The sequence below is a fragment of the Protobothrops mucrosquamatus genome, unplaced genomic scaffold, assembly GCF_001527695.2.
Source record: "Protobothrops mucrosquamatus isolate PMUCROS unplaced genomic scaffold, P.Mucros_1.0 scaffold_59, whole genome shotgun sequence".
Taxonomy (NCBI): Eukaryota; Metazoa; Chordata; class Lepidosauria; order Squamata; family Viperidae; genus Protobothrops; species Protobothrops mucrosquamatus.
In genome coordinates this window covers 406,491-432,005 of record NW_015386135.1, presented here as the reverse complement: position 1 = coordinate 432,005, position 25,515 = coordinate 406,491, and the positions used below count along the sequence as shown (strand labels likewise).

Sequence of the window (25,515 nt, the reverse complement as noted above, 5' to 3'; positions counted from 1 at the left end):
GTGGAGAATTTTCTCTCTCTCTCTCTCTTTCAATCTCTTCGCCCGTCTCTCCCCTCCCGCGTGGGGGGGGGGGGCGGGGCGGAGGCAATCGGGAGTAAAGGAGGCGAAGGGGGCGGGGCCTCGGCGGCTTGTGACGTCCCCCGAATGGGTTACTCTACGTTCTAGAACTCCGCCCCACGTGCGTTCTGGCGGCGGGGGGGGAGGGAGGAGGAGGAGGAGGAGGAAGGGAGGGCGGAGGGAGGGAGGGAGCGAGGCTGGCTGCGCGGAGCGACGATGGCTGGGAGCGAAAGGGAGCGAGGGGGGAGGGAGAGAAGGAAGGCGCTTGAGCTGAGCTAAGCTAAGCTGATCCCACGTGTGAAAGGATCTGGCTGGTTCGCCGGCTTCTCTCTCTCTCTCCCTCTCTCTCCCCCCCACCAGCCAGTAATATTCACCGGTAGCAGACAAAAAAAAAAGAGAGAGAGAGAGGGAGGGAGAGAGAGAGAGAGAAAGAAAGAAAGAAGGAAAGAGAAGAAAGCGGAGCGATCGGAGGGAAGGGGGCCAAAAGAAGGGGAGAAACGAACCCGGGGGGAGGGTGGGGGGGTCCTACCAAGGGGGGGGTCTCTCTTGTTTCTCTTTCTCCTTCCCTCCCTCTCTCTCTCTCTCTCTCCCCCTCTCTCTCCGCGGGCTCGAGTCGTCCTTCGTGGCCGCAGTCATGGAGGCAGATGGGAGTCAAGCCATCTCGGGCAGCCCCAGCGACTCGCAGCACGACCCCGGGTAAGTTGGCTCCTCCGGCCTTGCCACTTTGGCGGGCGCGCGGGGGACCCCTGCTCGCTTGGGCAAAACTGGTGGGAGAAGCGCGGAGGGGAGGGAGGGGAGGGAGGGAACAGGCGGCGCGGCGCCGGCGAAAGGGAGAACCGAGCAGCGGCTCTTCTTCTTTCTTTCTTTCTTCTTTTTCTTTTCTTTCTTTCTTTCTTTCTTTTTTTGCCGGCTCTTTTTCTTCTTCTCTTCTCTCCGTCGCTCGTTCGCTCTCTCGGAGTTAACTCACCTTGGGTCCGTTTGCCTGGGTCTGCCCCCCCCCCCTCTCTCCCGACCTCTCTCCATCTCCCCCTTCTCCCCCTCCTCCTCCTCCTCCTCTTCTTCTTCTCCCCCCCCTCCCAAGCCAGGCTTAGCTTCCCTCGCCCCCCCCCAAGCCGCCCCCCCTTCCACCTCTCCCTTCCTTTTAGCTTTTGTAAGTTACACGTCAAAATGGCCGATCTGACATCTCTGCTTAACTCTGTTCTGTTTTCTTCTTCCAGTAAAATGTTTATTGGCGGCCTGAGTTGGCAGACCTCCCCAGGTAAGCGGGGGGACCCGGTGGGTGGGTGGGTGGGTGTGTGCGCTGGGTGGGGGGCAGCCCCATCTCCCACTCCCTCTGGATCCTGTCTAGCCCAGCCTCCTTTGATAGAGCCTTTGTTGTTATCCCAGGTCAGTTTCATTGGGTGTCTTCCTCCCCCCCCCTCCTTACGTCCCCCCCCCAGCACTCTTTCCCACAAGTAAAGAAACCATATTTCATCCTGCACCAGAGTAAGCTGGTGAGATCCTTTATGTGCTCCAAATAACACTTCTCTTTCCAAGTCCTCTATTCGACCTTAAATTTGTGTGTGCGCACTTTTGAGGGGTGGTAGGCTCAAGAGAGGGGGGGAGGAAAAAAAGTTGCTTTTAAAAAAAAAAAAAATCAGGTCATCCATTTGTCCCCCTTTCTATACTCTGAAAATGTAGCTCCCTTTCTTAGTGGCTGATTTTTAATGCAGATACGTTTTTTAAACACTTGCTTCTGTTTTCTTCTCTTTCTCTTTCCCATCCTCATTTTTTTTTCTCTGCGCTCTCTTTTTCTGCTCCGCAGATAATCTTAGAGATTATTTTAGCAAATTTGGAGACATTAGAGAATGTATGGTCATGCGGGACCCAACTACAAAACGCTCCAGGTAAACCGTTTGTCCTCTTTTTTTTTAAATCAAAGTTTTCTCCCTTTCCTGTGATTTTTATGGAAGGCTGCACGGTCTGTGTGCTTAGAATAAGTGTTAGCAGTTCTTTAAGGCACATTAGGCAGTTAAAAACCTTTGGCTTTTCTTCACAAAAAACTTTGAAACCAGGAGTTTCAAAGACAGAGTTTCTGTCTTTGAAACTCTTGTGTCTTAAATATAGATGTTGAAATGAGAAGGGAAATTTATGTTTTCTGCTAGTGGAAACCTGTTAAATTAAATAAGGGTTCTGGAGAGTCTCATTTTGAGAAACTTGCTTCTAACTGTTTGTTCGGCTAACCAAAGTATATAATTTTTTTTTAGTAAAAAGAGCCAATCCTACAGCTTTCTACTTTTGGGTTAAACAAAGCATGAACTGAAGATGGCAAGATTTTGTATGCGTGCACTGAGAGGTGGAAAAGGAGTTAGATTTTGAAGCACGCATAAGTTTTTTTTATACTCCACCTTAACCCTAATCTATTTTCTGAAAAGGACTGATGGTTTGATTCAGAGCAATATGAGAATCTAGGTTGTGTCTTATTGGGCATCTTAAATGTATTTATTGTCTTTTCTTAGTATTTCCTGTACCTTTTCCCCATCAGCTCTTCTTTGTCTTATTTCAGGGGGTTTGGTTTCGTTACATTTGCTGATCCGGCAAGTGTTGATAAAGTATTAGCTCAAGCTCATCATGAATTAGATTCCAAGACGGTACGTTACACAATGTGATATTGGTGTGTGTGTGTGTTTAATGTCTCCATTATTTCCTGCAATATTATGACTGTGACAGGCTCATTTAAAGAGACAGTGTCCTTTTGGCTGGGTCTGTTCGAAGGGGTATTGTGGTAGGTTATTAATACTGCAATAATTGTGCAAAGAAATGCTACACTACCTTGCAGGATATGGAAGCTCATGTTTCCATTATATATTGTAAAGAAAAGAAATCATCCTTGCTCAAATATTAACTAGTTGGCCAAGACAGTTCAGTTTGATTGTATTTATTTATTTTTCCTTCTGCTAACTGATGCTTAAACTATTTAGTTTGCAAAAAAACATACACTCTATCCAAGTTGTGTAGTGGAAGAGAATAACTAGAGAAGCTTCTTGAGAGATTAGAAAGATGCTACTTTATTTTTTTGAAAGAGGGGGACTTCAGGGCAATTTTAGATTGTCAGAGTATTATTTTCCTTAGCCTTCCTTTCTAGAATACTGAGGAAGTTATTATTTTTTTCCTTGCCTAACAGAAAAGGGCATTTTGAGACATTGCAACAAGTGAAAAGAGCTCCCTTTCAAAGGAAAATTGCAACACGTTTCTGTTCCTTTTGAATCATATCCCAAGTTTTTCTATTGCAAAAAATACTTTTTGGGTTTAAGAGGGGATTAATCGTCTGATACTCCCATCTTCCTGCCACTATATTTCCATTTCTGCATGATATCCTAACTCTTCTGTAGCATCAGAAAGGAAGTTTGTATTTGGCCAATTTTAATTAGTTGCAACTTTAATTCCGTAGCTTAAAGAGACACCAATAAAAAGTAATTTGTCTCTTAAACTGTGAGCAGAAGCTTGTTTTTTATTTAGTTTCAAGATGGTTATTGTTTCATCATTACAACACTTTGACTTGCAGGGAAGTGTGTAAAATTATCCTTTAAACCAAGAAATTATGGAGAAATTATGGTCTTAAGGTTACCGAGCCTTGCTTTATATGAATCTCTTTTAAAATAAATGAGATTATTATGTCTAAAAGTGTCCTTAAGTGAAGCTTAGCTTTATTGCCCTCCCTCCAAATTCTAATAACTTTGGGTATGTGTCCTGTTGGGCTTGTCTGAACATGCGACTCATGTTTAAACATTCCCCAATTATTTCAGGGTGGGGGGAGAGAAAGCTTCCAAAGCCTCAGGAGCGATCCTGAGAAATCAATTCTAAAATAGTTTTAGTAAAAATCCAGGCAGGTAACTTATTAAATGTATTGTTCCAAGAAGATATAATTGTTGGAAGATAATTTATGGCTGTTTGTTTTTGTGCACTGGGGGGGGGAGGGCGGACTTAGAGATCAAACTAAAGGATGGAACTTCTTTATACTGTCCTATAAAATGGACAACAGAGAAGAAGGGGGCCCAGGAGAGGTTAGCAAACTATGTGAACAAACCCTGGTTTTTGCATCTGAAGTTAGTTACCCTGGTCACTTTTGTGAGTCGAAAGTGGAAAGCTTGGAAATACTTATAGGAAACTTCCTATCATACTGTGATGCCAGCCAGATGAAATGGCATTGCTTTGATTTTGGATGTGGGAGCGAACGCTTCTGAGTGGTTTGTTCAGAAATGGATTTCTCATCACTGTTTAAAAACAACAGCCAAAACATAAAATATACTTTTTTTTGCCTTGTTAGACCTCTGATAGTTTCTTGTCCTTTAGTATTGCTAGCATTTGACCCTGTTTCAACGCTGAGCACAGGAAACGGCTCGGTTTGCTATTGACACGGAAGTTGCCTGCTCTTGTTTACGGTTACATTAGAGGCTTGGTTTAGGTAATGGCCATTTGGTATCAGAAATAGTGTTATTATTAGTCATTTCCTAGAGGACTTGTAGATACAGTAAGTAGCATTGTACCTAACTAAGTTTATTTTTAGTAGCCTCTTTTTTTCTGTTGTCTCTTGTTTAAATAGTTCATAGGGATGCACAACAGGCATAGAGCTGCTGAATGGGGTCGCATCAGGCTGGCAAGGTGGGGAGTGCCTTCCAATTTTGAAAAGGTGCCCATCTGTTAGATAATATCCATTCTTCCTTGGGTAAATTTCTGGAAAATGGCTGCGTTCATCTTGCACCTCTTTTCTTTTTAAAGTAACAGCTAAAACTTTAAGGGGAGTTAATATGACAGCTGTATGATGTTTATTTGCCACCCCTCGGGCACATTTAATGTTTTGGACAGTGGGAAATCTACACCTGTTGTGTTTCTCTGGTAGCCAAATATTCTAGCTGGTGATGAGTATATATGTAGATGGATATTACCAGTGGTAGGATTCAAATATGTGAACAACCGGTTCTCTGTGTGGATGCCGCTTCCGGAAGTCCATTCTGGGCCTGGGCAACAAAAAATTAGCTACTGCCGAAGTGGTACGAGCTGGCTGAATCCCACCACTGGATGTTACTCTCTAGGAAAAGAAGAGCTTTCTAGATGAAAGTTTTGTGAGTTTTCTGTGTATGCTTGATGAACTGTTACGATGATATAATCAATCACTTCTCAGGTACGTAGTTTTTCTTTCTAAAACTTTTATTACAAGCAAAATTGCCTTCCTAATGGGCAGGCTAAGATTTCTGAGTGAAATGATAGCTCTTTGAATATATCATCTCCTATGCAAGTAGCAAAGGTTTTCTTCTACCTGCCAGAGACACTTTGAAAAAAACACAAAACCCTCTTTATAGCAAAAGTTTGGTTAAGACTCTTTTCCAGATGAAAACAAAAGTTTAGAAGTTGGCAGTTAACAGTTGGCAGAAGGGTTAAGTTTATTTTTTTAGTTTTTTTGAAACTACAAAATTATTATGGACTTGCTCAATTACTAGGGATACATATATAGGATTGTGCTCGGAAAGAACTTTTAACATTCCCCTTTATTTCAGTTAGAACAGCACTACCTTTTTCATTGGTGAAGAGGCTGAAACCATTAAAAATAAAATTCAGTTCTAAAATATTAACATGCTTATAGGGTGTAAAGTTAGTTCTAAAAATTTATGAAGGGCTGAGAGAATTTCTACTTCTGTTCAATCTAAATTTTACTCCCTTTCTCCAAATTGCTACTCAAGAGTGTCTAATAAAATTATTTGTACTTTTCATTTCAAAATACTTTAGCCAGCATTTGGAGCCAAATAGCATTAAGATTGAGAACTTGAGGTGAAACAAATGTATAATTCACTGTAGAGCTTACGCTTTGATAAGGAGTATTTTGATTGTAGCTTTGAAATTTTATTAACTTTTTTCAACATATTGTTGGCAAGTCATTTTTTTTGTAATGTGGCAGCTATAAATTTGTGGCTTTAGAATGCCGAAAGACGGGACTCTATGGTTAAGTTTCTTTGAATTGGACTTTAGAAAAATTTCTCTCTTGTTAAGTTCCTTCAGTCTATTATTTAAAAAAAAATAACAAAAAAATCAATATGCCTTCAGGTGATTATTTTTAAAAAGGAAATCTACATCTGGTAAAAATCTAAACATGCAAACTTTGTATTAGGTTCTTGAAATCATGTATCCATTGTATCTTAATTATGAAATACAAAATCAGATCCAATCATTCAACTTTTTTTTTTTTGCAGCCATAAAAAACTTCCCTAAAAGAGGCAGTTGCTATTTAAATGTCTCTTAAACTGTGGAGGCCTTAACAGCAGAAAAGAAAATAAACACAAATGGACTGAATAATCCTCTCCCCAAAATGTCATTCATATTCATATTCATATTTTTAAATACATATAATGTATTTAATAATAAGGCAGATTGTGTCTGACATTCAGGATTGGACGATCGAATTAGTACTTGTTTGAAGAAGGAAAGAGGAAGGAGACTTTTTAAAAGTTCCCAACAGTTAAGTCACTGAACATGCTGTTTTCCTTTCTGTTCTGCGTGTTACGACTTTTCCCGCTAGCTCCTCTGCAAGAAATCTTATACCTGAGAAATGAAGGATTAATGATTCAGCGCAGTCTTTCAGTTGTACGGGTTTTTTTTGCCTTTCTACAGAAAATATGCAAATGATCTTGCTTTCCATTTCTCCCCCCTCCACCACCCCCCATCCCGCAGATTGACCCCAAAGTTGCATTTCCCCGAAGAGCTCAACCTAAGGTAAGAAAGAATAATCAATAATGAATTTTAAGGCATGCTGTGAGTTGCATTAGTTGCTGGTTAGAGCAGATTGGGGGAAGCAAGATGGAAGTGGGGTGGGGGGGAATGGAACAGAAGAGATATTTTTTTTTCTTCCTTAAAGGTTGACATGCCATGCCTTGTGTATCTTAAGACTGGTGAGAAACGCCAGAGAGTTGTGAGCAAAGTATTACTCCAGGGGTAATCAACTCCTTATGGGTCCTGTGTCATTTGGCATTGCCTGGTTAAAAAACAACAAGTCTTTCGGAGTGGTGGGTGTTTTCTATATTGCTACGCTGAGCAGCTGCGGTGTATTGACAAAGCTAGAAGGGTTTGAAGTTGAGCGTGTGCTTTTCTTTCTGTCTTTTTTTGGGGGGGGGGAGTGATGAATGTAGAACCGTGTTTGTTTTTCTTGGTGCAAAAGAGAAATGGCTGCTCATCCCTTCTCCTGTTTTTTTTCCTCCCCCCTTGGGCATAACTTGTGAATAGGGCTAGTTCATTAATTCACTAGCTTTTTTTTGGGTTGGGGTGAGGAGGGTCCGAAGCTTTTGAGAAAGAAAAAAAAAAAGACGGGAAAGAAAGAGGCTTTGAAAACAAAAGGTCTTAAATTTGATTGGATGAGTGACCTATTTTCTCCTCCCCACCCACCCCCAACTCTTAGAGCTGCCTTGTATTATGCTGTGGGTTGCTTGCAAGGACATCTCGGTCATATTCAAAACAGCTTTTGTCCAACGGCTACCTCCGGTTGGGGAGGTGGCTGCAAAGCCAACTTTCAGAGTTGGCTATCTGTCTGGGTTAGGTAGTTGCTAGGTTCCTCTCCCCCCCCCCTTAAATCACAATGTTGTTTTAACACGGAGCAACTGTTTTCGGTCCGTGGGATGAGTTTCTTTTTAAAATACAAACTGACATTGTCCTTCTGGAGCCACGAGTGTTAACCATGCATCTCCCCCAAGTTTGGAGACTCCTTGCAGTTGGGACTGATTTAGCTGTGGTCACTTGGGCCAAAACTCCCATTTAGTTGATCTCTCTCGTCTGTTTTCCTGGAGGGAAGTAATCATCAAAGACTAATTGATCTGTAGTAGTGGGCATGGGGTAGTTTTTCAGTGTCCTGTTGGGTTAGGAAGAAGAGCAGAAGAAAAGTGGGAATAATGAAACGGAGGGAGGGAGGGAGGGAATGTAACTAGCAGATATTTGGACTGTCCCTTTTCAAGGACATCTGCAAGCACCTAATGTTCCTTTCTTAGAATTTCTGTCTGCAACCATGAATGAATTTGGAGCGTTTATCAGAGTAAAGCATTTGCAGGACTGCTGAAGTTCTCTTTGACTTTGTTTTCCTCTTCTTCCCAGCTTTCCACGCAAACGTTGCCCGACCTTTTGAATCTGCAGGGTTCCCATGCTAATTTATACTGACTTTTTTTTTTTCCATGGAGTTATTTATGGTTGCTTTCTGCCTGGGTAAGAGGAAGGAGTATAATAGTACAAGCACAAATTGCCCAAGTGTCAAAATGGGATAGAAAGGGACCGCTCCCCCCCACTCCCCCAGAATGTTTCTCAAAAACTGGAACCGGTATAAAAGTTTGATCTGGAAAGGAATAAGGTAGAGATTTTTGAACTCATTAGCTGCCTTACGTCCACCTCCGAATGTGGGATTTTAAAGGGAAAAAAATGACTGCCATTTCCTCTACTTTTTATTGAGGGGGGGGGAGAGTTTGTATGATTTATGTATTCAAAGTGTTTTCTAAGAAAATCTGCTTATCATCTTAGACAGAGTTACAATACAATAAACCCCAAGGTAACACCACATTAAAACAATTTAAGTATTAAAACAGTATACAAACACGCTACACAACCCTCTGAAATGCCAGGGCAGAGAATGACATCTTAAAGTGGTGCCATGTAGATAACAGCAGTGGATCCAACTGATCTCCAGCAGAGAAAGCATTAGTAATAAGACTGCAGAGAATTCCAAATATTGAAATCCAGTTCCTAACCTTTGTTATATTCCTGTAGGAGATTATAGTTAATGTGCACATTTTAAAGTACACAGCTACTAGAGAAAATAGTGACTAAGAAGAGTTGTTGTACTCATGTCGATGCATATTTTCGAATTAAAAAAATATTCTGGGTTTCTTTTTCAAGTACATCCTTTGCGGTAAATGCTGTCACCCTCACTAAAATGGGTAAAACATCTGTTAAAATGGCAAATTTACGTCCCTAAACTATAGTAATGTCAGCCATAGAAGTGCAACGGAATAATTCTACTTTCTTTAGAATTAATAATAATGAAGCTGCAATAACAGTGTTTTAGATAAAGAGCCTTCTCCCTCAGCCATTCTGCAAAATAAACTAGTTAGGGGAATATAGACGTAGGCTAATAAACAGAGTGAAATTTATTTCAGTGAAAGCAAAATAATTCAGTATGTATCCCTACCTTGAAAATTTGATGATGTAATTAATCCATCAAACCAAACCATTTTTGAAATATGTACTGGAAAGAGACAACAAAAAGTGAAGACATCACACTAAATCATTATGTGGTTTCTTAGATTTTGGCTTAGTATGTAAGAACGCAGCTTTTGGCTAACCAACATTTAAATCCCAAATTTTGGTTAATGCTTCCAGAAGAATAAAGTTTGGAATCCATATGTACCATAAGGTTCAACTCCCTAAGTGATGGAATAACCCAACCCAGATAAATGGTGGTCTGATCTTTGTTAGAAACATCCAGCACAATGGAATCCATTTCTCAAGACCTGCTTTTGTATTGAACTTTCATAATAATTTAGTCTTCTTTCTGTGGTGTCAGGAATCTTTACAGCAGTGTTTTTCAATCTTTACAACTTTAAGATGTGTGGACTTCAACTCCCAGAATTCCCCAGCCAGCCATTACTGGCTAGGGAATTCTGGGAGTTGAAGTTCATATATTTTAAAGTTGCCAAGTTTGAAAAATCACTGCTTTAGAATAAAGCTATGTGTGTGGCTTGTTAATTTTGAAAAGGTGTCAATCCAAAGTGGATGGAAGTCTTACTCCCTTTTTTCTGTTTATGGGAGAAGGGATTATATCATTCTATTAAGTCCATAATTGTGGTTTGGCATAAATTGAATTAATGTGTTTGAAAAGCTTTAAGGTATGTCAGTGCTTCAGGGTGGTGCTGATTCATTCCAAGTGACATTGGTTTTTACAGGTTTTGTGAAGTTAGACAAAAGGTACAAGCAGGACAAAATGAAATGAAAATGGCAAAAAGTTGTAAGGATCCTCCTGATTGGACAGGAAAAGATGCTTGAAAGCTGCAAGCATGGAAAAGATTAGGCATTTCTGCATTACGCCCATTGATTAAGTGTGTAAACTAGATTGAAACATTTTATTCCTTAATGGAAGTTCAAGAAAATATATGCTTGATGACTGAATAGTTGTTTTTTTCCAGATTATCTTCTGGGCTTGTCAGAGCAGTCATATCTAATCCAACTCTTCCAATTTTAGAGACTATTTTAAGAAAAATACCATTTACTGAATTTCCCCCTCTCTCCAGTGATAAAGTAGGTAGCACAGAGATACAATACATTGAACGTAATGGGAGAGAAAAGTGTGCAGCTTTCGGACGTTACGAAAATTCTAACAAACTGAAAAGTTTGATTCAAATATAAAACTCGGCGCTGCCAAAATATATCTTTTATGAAAGCATCTTACTTTGGTGGTTTTATCCCTTCCTTGTCTTTGTTGGAAAGATGTCAGTGCTAATCTCATTTTGAAAAGCACTTGCAGTGTTCCTAATGTAACTACTTCAATTTTTTGCTCGATGATTTCTGTCTACTTAGTACAAACTATCATTTTAGAGTTTGATCCCAAGGTCTGGAGTTTTGGTAACGTGCGATCTAAATCCTCCTTGTATAGTTTCACCCCCCCCTTTTGTGCTTACCTCCCAACTTGCATTAATATCTCAAAGCCGCAGTGAAAATATTAAAATATACGTCAGGTTTTGTGTATTCAGCCTTGCATTTCTTACATAGAAAAGCCATATTTTTATCCTGCACTTACGTTTTGAAAGTTTCTCTGTCTGGTCTGTTCTGCTTTAGCAAAGTTTGTGTTTTAATAAGCACTTGTTATGAAAATGATATGTAAAAAGATTCTGAAGGCAAATGAATTGCCCTTAACAAGGGCAGAATGGACTTGAGATTTATTGCCGCAATTTTTCCTAACTATGAACAAATGCACAGGCTTTTAAGATCACTCACCTAAAGAAAGCTTTGGCTCTGAAAAGTTAATTTATCCTAGTTTAAATAGTCCGTGTTTGCTTTTAGAATGCAAAAGTTCAGCTGAATCGGTTGATGATTGGATTTACGGAAATGTTATCATTGGTGAAATAGGGCTGCAGGTGTGAGCAAACTCTGTAGGCCTTGACCCCCAAAGATTTGCAACCTTAGCTGTCCTCTTTTGGGATGATAATGATCTTTAACGCAAGGTTGTGCATATTTGCAGTATAACTGTTGGTGATACAAAATGAGCAGTGGAGATATTTACTGGTTTGAGGGTTATTACCTCCCTATCTTTGCCTAAGCATTTTTAAATGACCAAAGCTCGGTGTGGTAAATTTTCTCTGCAGTTTATCATTTATCAACAGGATAAGGATGCCATGAAAAACTGCTTTCTTTAGATCAGTCCCCCCCCCCCAATATTTTGGGCGCCAGGGACCGGTTCCCTGGAGAGAGGTTTTTCCGTGGACCGGAGGGGGCGTGGTTTCATGTACCCTCTGCATCCTGCGGATGGGGCTTTGTTTGTTTGCCGTGAACTGGTGCCGGTCCATAGACCGGGGTTTGAGGACGGGGTTGGGGACCCCTGCCTTAGATGCTATGACTATAACTTACAGAGCAGTGGGGAGCAGTTCAGGGGTTAGTATAGCCTTGCAAATTATTTCATAAAAATAATTTGCTTGCCCATGTATACAATTCAGGTGTTTTAATTGGGGCTCAGATCTGATCTCATAAAGTGCATTTTGGACTGTCTTTGGTGGTTTTCTGGGTTTAATCTTTAAAGCATTTTAAAAACCAAGCACCAGGATACTTTTTGCCTTCCTCCGTATGGATTTGTTCAAGATTTAAGTTTTTTGCCTGCCTTTGTAGTGTGATTTATAATGACCTGAACATGTGGGTAGGTACATGTGACCTTTTGAATTTCGAGGCAAAAAGCAGCAAAGTCCTTCTCTAAAAGAACGTAGCTAATTCAACCATGGTGCCCTCAAGCCTAGAGGTCTAATTTAGTACAAGGCAGTTCAAACTAAGATCTGATTTAATTGTGGCTGAGGATGGTGATCTGGTGGTTGATCTCATAGTTGATTTTATCTACCGTATGTATCTATGTTTAGGGTGGGGAACCTATCATATTTCCCAAGGAATTTCATGATCTGCAGCCAGATTTGTGGGTCTACATCTTGTGTTAGGTGATAAGTAACTATGCACCATTTTTGCCTTTTCCTGGACCAACAATCCTTTCTCACAGTCACTCATGCCCTAGCTACCTCCCATTTTGACTATTGCAACATGCTCTACATGGGGCTGCCCTTGAAAAATATCTGGAAGCTCCAATTGGTTCAAAATGCAGCAGCCCACATGGTTTTGTGCAGGCTCAGGTGTGCACGTGTGTTACCTCTCATGCAGGAGCTGCATTGGCTGTGAATTTACTTCTAGGTAGAATTCAAGGTGTTTGTCATCACCGATAAAACCCTATATGGCTTGGGACCTGGTTATCTGAACGACTGTCTCTGCCTGGTTACATCCATCTGACCCATCAGAGTGGGAAGGCAGGGAACATTGAGGGTCCCCTCTCTTAAGGAGGTATATCTGGTGGGACCCCAAAAGCAGGGCCTTCTCGGTGGTGGCTCTCTCCCTTTGGAACATCATCTCCATAGAGATTATACTGGACCCCACTTTGATACTTGTTCACAAGGCCCTGTAGACCTGGTTTTGTCAAATGGCCTGGGCAGCCCAGAGTGGGATGGAGCCCATCAAGTGACTTATTTAACCGATTGCTGTTGCCAGGGTGATGGGGGGGGTTGTATATTGTATATGGTTGTATATTGGATTTCTATTTTTTGCAAGCCATCCAGAGTCGCTGAGAGTGAGTGGGCAGCCATATGAATTTTCTAAATAAATAAATAAGGATAAGGCTGGGCATGTTACCACCTTGATATACCGCTGACTAGATAGATGCCTTGGGGAGCAGCAATGAATTATGGGGGCTTCAATTACCTCCTCCCTGGCGGCTGTTGTCTTGGGATTTCACAGTCTTGATATGATAACCATGAGGATGTTCCATTTATCAGACCACACATTGTCCTTTCCTTCTGGGCAGGAGAACAATGATCTGAAGATAGGAAGAACACTACTAATCCCTTTGTCATGCTCAAGGATTAAACAATTCAGCACTAAACGTTCTCCCATCCCTCTGGGTTGAGGTTGATTTATCCCTGAAAATGTATGGAATCCAATAGATTCCTGAATGCTCTGGGGGAAAGAATGAGCTGGTTATTCTGTTGGAAAACTTGTCGCCCACTGGCAAGATGAGACTGGCAACCAGTATTTTGTTTGTTTGTTGTCTTATAATTATATCTATCATTTCTCTTAGAGTTCAAACAAAATTGAAGGACTTGGCCAGTAACTCTGTGAACTAGATAGGGGCGAGGTGTTAACTGGCCTGATGTTACTCAATGAGTTGATTTTATTTCTGACTCTCTGATACATGGGAATTGTACTGAGTGAAACAACTCAGATAATATGAAAATTTCACCGAGGAAACTCTTTTGTGTACCACAGATTTAAAAGATAGGTCCTGTGGTTAGTTTACCTGTCATGGATAAGTCAGGGTTCCTATGAAGGAATGTAGCGGTCCAAGTGGTTTCAGTCACTAGGAACTGTGACTGAAGAAGGAAGAAGAAGGAACATATTTTCCTATCTTTACTTATTTATTGCATTCTATAGGTGCATAAGCTACATTTGTGTATAGTTGCTTGGGCATACAGGTAGTCCTCGATTTATGACCATAATCGGGACCAGAATTTCCTTGTCTAAGCAAGGCAGTTACTAAGGAGTTGCGCTCAATTTTGCAACCTTTTTTTTATCACAGTTGTTAAATGAATCGCTGGAGTTGTTAAGTGAATCACATGGATATTAAGTGATCGAACTTCCCTCATTGACTTTGCTACTCAGAAGGTTGCAAAACGGGATCACGTGAACCCAGGACATTGCAACCGTCATAAACCTGAGTCGCCGAGCATCCGAAGTTTTATCCCCATGTTACTGTGGGAATGCTGCAACAGTCGTAAGTGTGAAAATGGTTGTAAGTCACTTTTTTCATTGCCGTTGTAACTTCGAATGGTCACTAAATGAACTGTTGTAAGTCGAGGACTATCTAGTCACTGGATTCTTATTCATTTAGCATTAACTAGAAAGATTTTTTTTCTATTATTGCAACCAAATTTGACTACTTTCTAGGTAAAACTGCAAATGGCTTATTTTCAGTGGAAAGCTGACTACATTGATGTCCTATGTAGGGTGCATAGATTGTGAACTCAGCTATTTTTGTTTGTGAACCAATGTTTATGATTTAGTTCAATGTGAATCCAGCGGGTCAAGCAAAGTTAACCTAATTATGGCTTAGTACAGTTTGGGAATAGAATACAACGGTTGGGTTAGTCAAGTGGATCTTTTATGTGTGTATATATATTACAGGTAGCCCTCGACTTACGACCACTACTGAGCCCAAAATTTCTGTTGGTAAATGAGACAGTTGTTAAGTGAATTTTGCTCCATTTTATGGCCTTTCATACCATAGTTTTAAGGGAATTGCTGCATTTGTTAAATTAGTAACACGTTCGTTAAATGAATCTAGCTTCCCCTTTGACTTTGCTTGTCAGAGGGTCACAAAAAGTGATCATATGACCCCGGGACCCTGTGGTCATCATAAAAATGAGTTATTGCCAAGCATCTGAAAATTGATCATGTGACCAGGGGGATGCTGCAACAGTCGTAAGTGTGAAAAACGGTCATAAGTCACTTTTTTCAGGGATGTTGTAACTTTGAATAGTCATTTAGATGAACTGCTGTAAGTCAAGGACTACTTACTGTATATATACACATTTGTGTATTTGGGATTTGGCACACTTCCTGGAGATAACATTGTATAATAGGAGGACATATATCTCATATCCGCTCAGATGACACTCCAAAGGTGGTGTTGTGGACTTCTTTGTCAAAATCGTAAGTCGGTTGTGGTTGAGCTGTGTGTTCCCCTGCGAGGGTGCCTCAAAATGGGCCTGACAAAAATGTTGACAGGAGATCAGGGCATAGCTTTGGGAAGGTGTAAGACTTGAGGAGTAGGATGTTCTGCCTTACTGATCAAACTAAAATGATCGGGCTTTTCTTAACCATAGGCCCTCCAGATAGGAGACATCTGGGAGCTGTAATCCCAACCCAATTATAGTGTATTTATTTATTTATTAAATGTGAATATTTCCACAATCTCCAAGAACCTCCAGCAATTAAGAACCGAATGAAAACTGTACAATACAATAATCATTAAAATGTCCCTGGTCAAATAAAAGTCAAAAGCAGTGTTTCTCAATCTTGGCAACTTGAAGATGGGTGGACTTCAATTCCCAGAATTCCCCAGCCAGCAGTGCTGGTTGAGGAATTCTGGGAGGTGAAGTCCACCCATCTTCAAGTTGCTAAAGTTGAGAAAGAATAGAGGGAACACCTTTTGTACACCAATCATAGAGTTGGCTGGCTATCATGGTGGTGAAGGCCGATCTGTTCAGGCTCTCGTTGGTTTTGCTAGAATCTCAGAAAAGTGTTTAGAATTAAAATTGGGCTTCTCTCCATACAAAGCAGGAGCTTTGCCTCAGAGCAATGAAACTCCACCAGAGGTTCATGCAAACTCTCTCTTCCACTGGCTGCACAAATATATTAGTTACAGGCTAATGAGAGGCTAAAATTTAACAGGTGGTTGGTTAAACGATCATTGATCACGGATCTGCACCTGTCCATTCTTAGCCATCATTTATAAATGCTTTTGTTTAATTGAAATGGGATTAGGAGTGGGAAATTACACAGTTGTAATGTTTGGGAAAATGGTTGCTCTGGTGAATTGATGAAAATAATCTTCCTGCTTCCCATGATGATAGATGTGTAGATTAGAGGAGCTAATTTGGTTGTTTTTTTCCATTTGGAAAAAAAAAAGATTTCTAAACCAATAGGAAAAATGCATCTTTAAAAGGATTTTCCCTGTTGTGTAAGTTTGTTTATTTGTGTCAGAAGCATCACAATTAAAATAAGGCATGCTAAGTGACATAAAATTTAAAATATAAAATACAAGTTACACAGAGTTTGCTCAGAAACTAGCAACATTAATTGCGTTCTGTCATGCTGCCATGATGTCCTCAAGTATACGCTGATCAGGACATAAAAGGCAGGTATACGTACTGTATGTGTTGTTGTGTAAGTTATTTTCTTTTTTTTAACTTCTCGTTCTTGAGGATGTTGTTGGACTGCAGTTCTGTTCACTTGCTTGTGGCCTTTCTGAGCAGATGTGAAGTTCAAGAACATCTTAAAGAATGACTCAAGGAAATTGCTATCTACAGTTCCTCCAAATTTTCTATTCGGATAACTGATCTTGGAGTTATTCACTGCTGCATTAGTTTTAATTATTTGGTTTTGTTTCCTTGTGCAAAAGAGTAAGCCAGCAAAAAGACTCACAAACTGCTAGATTTGAGTAAAATAGCAATATATTTTACTTCTAGGTAACATTCTGCAAAAATAATGTATATTGCCTTCTGTTTCTTAGGATTTGTGGGTCATCCTCCCTCACAGGAGAAGGCTATCTGCAAATTCAGTAGGATCCTATAGTGTGTAAAAGTACAACAGATCTAAGTACAGTGGTACGTTGGTACTCAACTGCTTTGAAACTCATCGAATTTGGTACTTCATACATTTTTTCGTGAAAATTTTGTCCCGGTACCCATTGTTTGTTTGGTACTCAACACACAAACTAGAACTTGTCAATGGCTGCCTTATGACTCACTCATTACATTATTCCTTATGGGAAAAATTTGTTTTGATACTCAGCATTTTTGGTACTCATTGCGTCTCCTGGAACTAATTAACGATGAGTACTGAGGTACCAGCATAGGAGAGGGAAGAAAATCAAGAGAGCAACAATCCTTCCCAAAGTCCCAAGTATGCTAGCCTAGATCTGAAATATGTTGGATAAAGTACAAAGGAGAGGATAAAAAAAAATCCTCGTGGAATGTAATTGGCTGAGTATGTGCATAAACAGTGAATAAGACTATAGGTAGCCCTCAACTTTATGACCACAACTAGCATCAGAATTTCTATTGTTAAGCAAGGCGGTTGTTCGGTCGTGCCTGACTTTATTACCTTTTTGGCCACGTTTGTTGGTGAATCACTGCAGGTGACTCACCAACAGGCCCTCAACCATGTCAGACAAATGGCTGACCAAAAATTTTGAAACCAGGAGGAGGTTCTTTTCCCACAGTGGCTGCCCATCTTGTCTTCTTTCAGGATTAAGTAAAACCATTTTTTAAAAAAACTTTACAGAGGATCTTCTCTGCTGTTGCTTCCTGCCCCCTGGAACATCTTGCGTCCCCACCCTCACCCCACCCCCGATGTGAGGTGGGCCCCCAACCTTCCTATCTTTTCGTAAGGGCCTAAAGACGTGGCTCTGCCAGTCGGCTTGGGGCCCCAGGGCAGGAACCGTGCAATCGAGGCGGTTGCTTGAGTAATAATAGATCCTACCTCCCCACCACCACCATTCTGCCCCTGTCCTCCCCATGTTTCTTTGGTTTTAATGTCTGATTTTAATTTTTTATGTTTTAACTGTATGTGTAACTGTAAGCCGCCCATAGTTACCCTATGGTAAGATGGGCGCAAATAAATAAATAAATAAATAAATAAAATAAGTAAGTAAATAAACAAGTAAGCAAATAAATAAATAAATAAATAAATAAATAAATTTATTTATTTATCCATCCATACATACATACATACATACATACATACATACATATATCCATACATCCATACATAAATAAATACATAAATATATAAATATTTTCCCCCTCATGTGGCTAATTACAGCTGGCCACTGAAGGATGCTGGGAGTTGTAGTCCATCCCCATCACTGAGAAGGACATTGGTGGGTATATCAAGAAGGTTGGGGAGAAGACAGGTACAAATGGTTTTGTTGCTGAGAACAAGAGCGGAAGGGAAGGATGGTGGCTTAGGTCCCTCTCTGCTGTTCCTCACTTCCCAATGTCATCGGTTGAACAATCAGCCGTGATCACCCTCCGGGTGGGTCTGGCTAATGACTGATCTAAAAGCATCAAATTCATTTAGTTTTCACTCCTAGTGACAGCGCCGTTAATGATAATAGATTCTTTTTCTAATTTCTCTTTTGGCCTGCTGCCTTGTCGTCCCTGTTTTTTCTCCCTCCCTCTGACTCCCTCCCCCCCCCCAATATCCCCTATTGCTGAGAAATCAGCATTACTCAGAAAACATGAGTCTTATTTTTAGCAGGGGAGCTGGAAATAGTGTAACGCAGCGTGTGTCTTCGGTATGGCTTTGGAGAAAGGAAATGGAATTAAGCATCGTTTCTTTCTTTTTTTTTTTAATCTAGGTGCTTTTGCAAATAATGGCTTTAGGCCAAATACTTTTAAGTAGCTGTAGGAGGGGAAAAAAAAATCTCGAAAATCTTTCTGTGTGGAAAGTCCTGATATGCGCAGGATTCAGCAGGGCCTCAGAGTGGCTGTTGTAATGGTGTCCATGCGCTGACTCTTGCATGTGGTAACATGAGCAGTGCTAGCTGGCTATGTGGGAGGAACATTAGAAACGAAAGGTGTGAAGTGTTACAGGTGGTCCTAGACTTGCAACGGGTCATTTACCAACTGTGTGAAGTTACACAATGGACCCCCACCCCCAAAGCCAATTTTGAAGTTTGAACATTGCCTCCCTGGTCATGTGACCACATTTTGGACACTCGCCAACTTACCTCCATTTACAGCCGTTTGTATCGCCCCACAATCAGGTGACTTCGATTTAGGACGATTTTGCTGGAAACTGGCATTTACTTCCAGTTTCTGGCAAAACACGCCCCATAGTGAGCAGTGTTTAATGACTGTAGCATTTGGCTTAGCAAAAAAAGGTCATAAAATTGTGTCTGGGTTAAGTGGTGTTCTACTTTACAACTGTCATAACATATTATAGTTATAACTCAAGGATAACCTGTAGTAAAATGTACAGCCTTTGGCTCCTGATCCCAAGTTAGGTTCTCCTAGGCTTCCCAAAATAGAAGCTATATGTTGGCCCCCCTTTTTAACTTGAGGACTGAAAACTAGGCTTGGTCTCGTACAGATAGTCCTTGACATACAACTACACTTGAGCCCAAAATTTCTGTTGCTAAGTGAGACAGCTGTTAAATGGGTTTTGCCTCATTTTATGAACTTTCTTGCTTGTTAAGTGAATCACTGCAGTTATTAAGTTAGTAACATGGTTGTTAAGTGAATCTGGCTTCCCCATTGACTTTGCTTGTCAGAAGGTCGCAAAAGATGATCACATGATCCCATAACACTGCAACTATCATGAATACATGCTGTTTGCCAAACATCTGAATTTTGATTACGTGACCGTGAGGATGCTACATTGAAAGTTGCTCAATGTTGAGCACTGGTGATAGTGAAGTGAAAAATGGTGAAAATGGTCATAAGTCACTTTTTTCAGTGCCTTTGACCAGTAATTAAACTGTTGTAAGTCGAAGACTTTTTATTCATATGGCTTACAGTTCATATGGCTTATGGCTTACAGTGAATTGTCTAATGTTAACGAGAATTGAAGTTGTAGACAGATTGCGTGTGAGCATCAAAATATAAATATGGTTAGTAAGCAGATCCTTTGTACGTGGTATAATACACTAGGAATACTTCAAAGACTTTGCAGGACCTGGCAATAGCTTAAAAAAGCCTTTCATATAATAATGATTATGTAAATTGTTATTTGAGAGCCAGTTTGGTGTAGTGGCTAAGGCACCAGGCCAGAAATCAGGAGATCATGAGTTCTAATCTTGCCTTAGTCATAAAGCCAGCAGGGTGACCTTGGGCCAGTGCTCACTCGGATCTAGGCAAATCACTTCTGAAAATCTTGCCAGGAAAACTGCAAGGACTTGTTCATGTAGTCACCAGGAATCAAGGCTGACTCAGACAGCCAAAAGTGTTATTTAATATATGTTTACTGTATTAAATATCTTAAGTATTGATTGATTGTGTACCATCCAGTCAAGGTTGACTCTTAGCAACCACATCGACAAACCTTCTCCAAGATGACTATGACGCATACTTTAATATGAATTACGTATACTCATGTAAATATAAACTAGCGTTGCTAATGAATTGTTTTCAGACCTTTATAGTACGTGAATAATGAGATTTTTCTTGAATTAGGAAGGTCGTAATAAATTGAATCTTCAATTCAGTGCTACCAGTTTAATTCATTCTTAATTTCTGCAAAAACAACTTCCTTGGCTATAATCTTAAATAGCGCAAGATCCTTTCTATGTAGCTGTGTATCTTTCCCCATATTTTTTTCCAGATGTTCTCGTTGGTTTGATTATTATGTTTGATGTCCTAACATATCAATAGTGTCATGTATTCCATTCAGTGTATGCCCTGTTTTGTTGTTGGATAATGGACCTTCACTTGGATATACAAGAAGCCTGTGTTACAGAGTTTTTGGTGGTAATGGGTAGCACCCTTCCTCTTCAAGGATTTGACCAAAGACTCCAGGGCATGTCAGTGTTTCATATAACAACTGAAGATTCCCAGAACAGGAATGGAACTTTGCTTATGCCATGGGTCTTCAAACTTGGCAACATTAAGACTTGTAGACTTCAACTTCCAAAATTACCCAATCACTATGACTGGCTGAGGAATTCTGGGAGTTGAAGTCCACAAGTCTTAAAGTTGCCAAGCTTGGAGACCCCCTGGCTTATGCTATAAGAACATAATTGTTCTCCTGCTGGACTGGCCAATCTAATCCAGAAGTCTGATCTTACAATGGCCACCCAACTGCATAAGGAAGCCTACTAGTCCCCTAGGAGATGGCCTTCAGAGGTAATCTCACTGCCATCAAAACAAATAGACATTGTTCTCTGTGGCTTCCATGAATCGGTCCATCCCATTTTTTGAAACCAGCCAATCTTGTAGTCAGCACCACATCTCATAGTTAGAATTCCAGAGAAGACTGGATTCGGATAGTCCTTCACTTGTATCTACAATTGAACCCAAATTTTCTGTTGCTAAGTGAGATAGTTGTTAAGTGAGTTTTGCCCCATTTTAGACCTTTCTTGCTACAGTTAGGTGAATCACTGTGATTGTTAAGTTAGTAACACAGTTTTAAAGTGAATCTAGCTTCCCCATTGACTTTGCTTGTCAGAAGGTCACAAAAGATGATCACATGACCCCGGGACACTGCAGCTGTCGTAAATATGAACCAGTTGCTAAGTATCCAGATTTGATCATATGACCATAGGGATGCTGTAACGCAGGGGTCCTCAAACTTGGCCACTTTAAGACTTATGGACTTCAACTCCCAGAATTCCCCAGCCAGCCATGCTGGCTGGGAAATTCTGGGAATTGAAGTCCACAAGTCTTAAAAGTGGTCAAGTTTGAGGACCCCTGCTATAATGGTTGTAATTGTAATTACAAACAATTGTAAGTCCCCCTTTTCAGTGCTGTTGTAACTCTGAATGGTTGCTAAACAAATGGTTGTAAGTCATGGACTACCTTATGCATTGTGTAACAGGCAGCCTTACTTAGTATGGGAAAAGAGGGGGCAAATATCATTGTGTGACAGGGAAAGGGAAGAGAAGAGGATGCTGGATTTGAACAGAAGGAAATAAATTTGAACCTCTGTCTCAGTGGCTGTCTCCTGTTTGACGTGGTTCTTCTTGAATTAACAGTGTTTAATCTGAACTGTGTTGTGTTGCATCTCTGGGAAGTTCCAGCCCAGTTCATGCCTGTCTTAGTAGAACCTGACAAGGAACATGGAATGACCAATGCTTGGGGACCATCTTTGCATGGGATACAGCTTATTTATTTATTAGGAAGTCACATTTTCTGTTGCTTTTGCAGCTTTCAAACCAGAATGACATATTTCCAGTGCTCCTCACTTAATATGATCCGACACAAACAATACATGACAAAATGGATAATCTGGGAATGGGTACAACAGTTAACGTAGAATGTTGTCTTTTTCCTTAATTTTTATCTTTTGAAATATTCTAGTGCAAACTTCTCTGTCACTTTTTATGGTTGGTTTTTTGTTGAGATTCTTGTTGGTATGGTTTTTGTGGTCTCTCTTCTTTGGAGTGATAGTAGTGGGGTCATCCTGATTTTGCAAATGCCTACTTCATCAAAGCTCAGCAGAACATGGTCCATCATGTCCCTGACCATCCACCAAACGAGAATTAAGGCGGTTTTTGATTTATCCTTTAATTTCCTTTCTCATCAGTGTTCTTGGAATCACTGAATGATACTTGACTGCAGCTGAGAAGCATCTTTTGATGGAGTAAAAACCTAATTTCTTGATAATAGCAGAAGTCACCGTGCACAAAACCTGATGATGCATTTGATGATTAAATGGCAAAATTACATGCATCAGTTTTCTCAAAAGGCAATGTTTTTGCCATCCGGGAAGTCTTCTTTATTCTTTTACCAGATTTTCTATCCAGACTATCTTGTGTTTTGTAGAGAGAGGCACACTCGCCTCTCTGGTGAAATAGTTTCAGAGAAAATCAGTAGTGGAGGCCAAGCTGTCATTTTGAGAAGCTGGCCTGCCATTTCAAATAGTTGCTGTGATGTTTTACAGCCGTCTTTAAATATCTGAGAAGCTGTCAACCTGAAGATGGAGCAGGTATGTTTTCAAGTAGATCCAACAGGTATGGAAATTGCTTAGTGTTTTTTTATGCTGAATTTTAGACAAGTGTTTGGTAGTGTGGGATTCTTGGGCATCAGGGACTCTTCTGAGATGTTTTGATTTTTATTGAGACCATCTTAGGACACTTCTACATGGTGGTACGTGGGACTCAGATTTGCTAAGATATTGTTAAAGATAAGAGATATAGAATAATCTGTCAGCACACAGGACTTATGACCACAGTTGAGCCCAAACTTTCCATTGCTAAGCAAGACAGTTTGTTACATGAGTCATGCCCCATTTTACATCTTCTTTTTGCCACAATTTACATCCTTTTTTTTTTTTTGCCACAACTGCAAACCATTGCAATTGTTAAGTGAATCATTCAATTGTTAAGTAAATCTGGCTTCCTCCATTGACTCTTTGCTTGTTGGATGCCAGCTGGGAAGGTTACAAATAGTGATCACATGATGCCAAAGTGCCCAGATTTTGATTAGGTGATCACGGGCATGCTGCAGTTGTGGTTAAGTGTGAAAACGGTCTAAGCGAATCTTTCTAAGTCGAGGACTACCTGCACTAGATTTAAATAGAGAATGAATGTCCATTTATAAAGATTTATATAATGGGGAGTCTAAACCTGATGATTCTCCAAATTCTTTCCAATATCTATGATTTTTATCCTCCTTCAAAAACGCTCTGAGACGCCTTTAAAAATATTTGGTTTCTACCCAGCATAATTTAAAATCTGTCTCCGTAATGAACTAAACTAGGAGTGTAAGAGTAGTCTCCTGTGAGAACAAGATTTTGTTCACATAAAATGCCAATGAGTCATCGTGAAGTTTGATTGGTTTTGACTTAAACGTCGTGTTTAAAAAGCAGAATTTTTAATGCAGTGACTTTACTCATGACGATATACGTCTGAAGAAGAGCAAAAGTAGAAGAAGACGTTTCCAGTTATAGATTTGGAGATGATGGCTATCATCGGCCTATTGTCATCCCTGGATGAAAATACAGGCTGATTACTTTGTTGAGGTGAAGATCGGGAAGCATAAAACTCACATGATTTGGGTGTATGATGAAAGTGGACTAGTAAAAGCGATCACGCTTAGCAAGGTTATTGTTTGTTGGACACTACAGGTAGTCCTCGACTTACAACTGTTTGTTTACTGACTGTTCAAAGTTACAATGGTATTGAAATAAGTGACTGATAACTGTTTTTCACACTTACGACCATTGCAGCATCCCCGTGGTCATGTGATCAAAATTCAGATGCTTGGCAATTGGCTCATATTTATGACGGTTGTAGTGTTCTGGGGTTATGTGATAAACGTCTGTGACCTTCTGACAAGCAAAGTCCATTGGGAAACCAAATTCACTTAACAACTGTGTTACTAACTTAACAACTGCAGTGATTCACATAACTGGCAAGAAAGGTTGTAAAATGGGGCAAAACTCACTTAACAACTGTCTTGCTTAGCCGTTTGGGCTAAATTCTGGCCGTAGGTTGAGGACAACCTATATTCAAAATAATGAGAATTTATATATATGCAGTCATTAGAAGATGAATCCATATCAGTGGTATCTATTCTAGCTTGTAAGTTTCTGTTTAAGGGTTATTTGTTTTGTCTGCTCAATCCATTCCTGTAGGGCCATTTCAGTTGGCATCTTGCAGTGGCAATATAATATTCAAATACCTTGAAATTTTGAGCGCATTAACTGACATGCCCCATAGGTTTAAAAAGCATATCTTACTCTGCAATAAATGAACTTAAATTCATTCAGTTTAAGACAAAAATAAAACAGGAACAAGATTTAAAAAGCGTTCCAAGGCAGTCGGATAATATTTTGATCTTAGAAATTGGAGACAACCATGTGAAATTGAGGATTCCAAACATGAATCATTACAAAAAGTGTGTAGCCTGACTCTGACTCAAGAAGACAGAGCTTGTTGTATGCCATTCTTGTAAGAGGTATGAAGAACAGGTAGCCTTTAATTTATAACCATTCATTTAGTGACCATTCAAAGTTACAACAGCACTGAAAAATGTGACTTACAACCAGTTTTTTCACTTACAAGCAATCCCCATTTTGGTCACGTGATCAAAATTTGATTGTGTGGCATCTGGCCTTGTGTTTGGTTGCAGCATCCCGGGGTCATGTGATCATCATTTATGACCTTCCCAGCTTACTTCCAACAAGCAAAGTCAATGGAGGAAGCTGGATTTGCTTAAAGACCTCAAGATTCACTTAAAACCTGCAGTGATCTACTTAACAATTGTGGGGGGAAAAGTCATAAGATTGGGCACGAATCACTTAACAACCACTTTGCTTAACAATGGAAATTCTGGTGTCAAGTTTGGTTGTAAGTCGAAGAGTACCTGTGTTGCTCTTTTTTGATGTCAGTTGCTCCCCATTGCCTCCCCAGTTATCCAGAGCTAGAGAAAGACCATTGGTAATCCTGATGGATGAGTGTTGGGACCAAGTGGTTATCTAAGATTGCCTAGTGACAAATTGTATAGGCCAGGGATAGGGAACCGTGGCTTTTTTATGGCTTGTGGACATCAATTCCCAGAATTCCTGAGTCAGCATGGCTGTTTCAGGAATTCTGGGTAGTGAAGTCCACAAGCTATAAAAGAGCCAAGGTTCCTTACATCTGGTATAGGCTATGGAGCAGAAGGACAAAATCTTGAGAACCTGGATTTGCCCAACACTTCTTCAAAAGCT

The 25,515-nt window shown here is 40.3% G+C and overlaps 1 protein-coding gene across 1 annotated transcript; it reads left to right on the top strand.

The window, feature by feature from the left end:
• Window positions 1–647: 647 nt before the first annotated feature.
• LOC107284209 (RNA-binding protein Musashi homolog 2-like) lies at window positions 648–8,889 on the top strand. Its single transcript, XM_015812234.1, has 6 exons — window positions 648–753; window positions 1,275–1,315; window positions 1,862–1,943; window positions 2,603–2,687; window positions 6,760–6,801; window positions 8,830–8,889. The coding sequence occupies exons 1-6, from the start codon at window positions 692–694 to the stop codon at window positions 8,887–8,889; spliced, it is 372 nt and encodes a 123-aa protein (XP_015667720.1). The 5' UTR covers window positions 648–691.
• Window positions 8,890–25,515: the final 16,626 nt, after the last annotated feature.

Bases quoted from the DNA above. Each gene is read 5' to 3' on its own strand.
- LOC107284209 (XM_015812234.1), top strand. From the start codon at position 692: ATGGAGGCAGATGGGAGTCAAGCCATCTCGGGCAGCCCCAGCGACTCG. The intron at 1,944-2,602 runs GTAAACCGTTTG...GTCTTATTTCAG, and splicing joins CCAACTACAAAACGCTCCAG to GGGGTTTGGTTTCGTTACAT. The intron at 6,802-8,829 runs GTAAGAAAGAAT...ATATTCCTGTAG, and splicing joins CCCGAAGAGCTCAACCTAAG to GAGATTATAGTTAATGTGCA.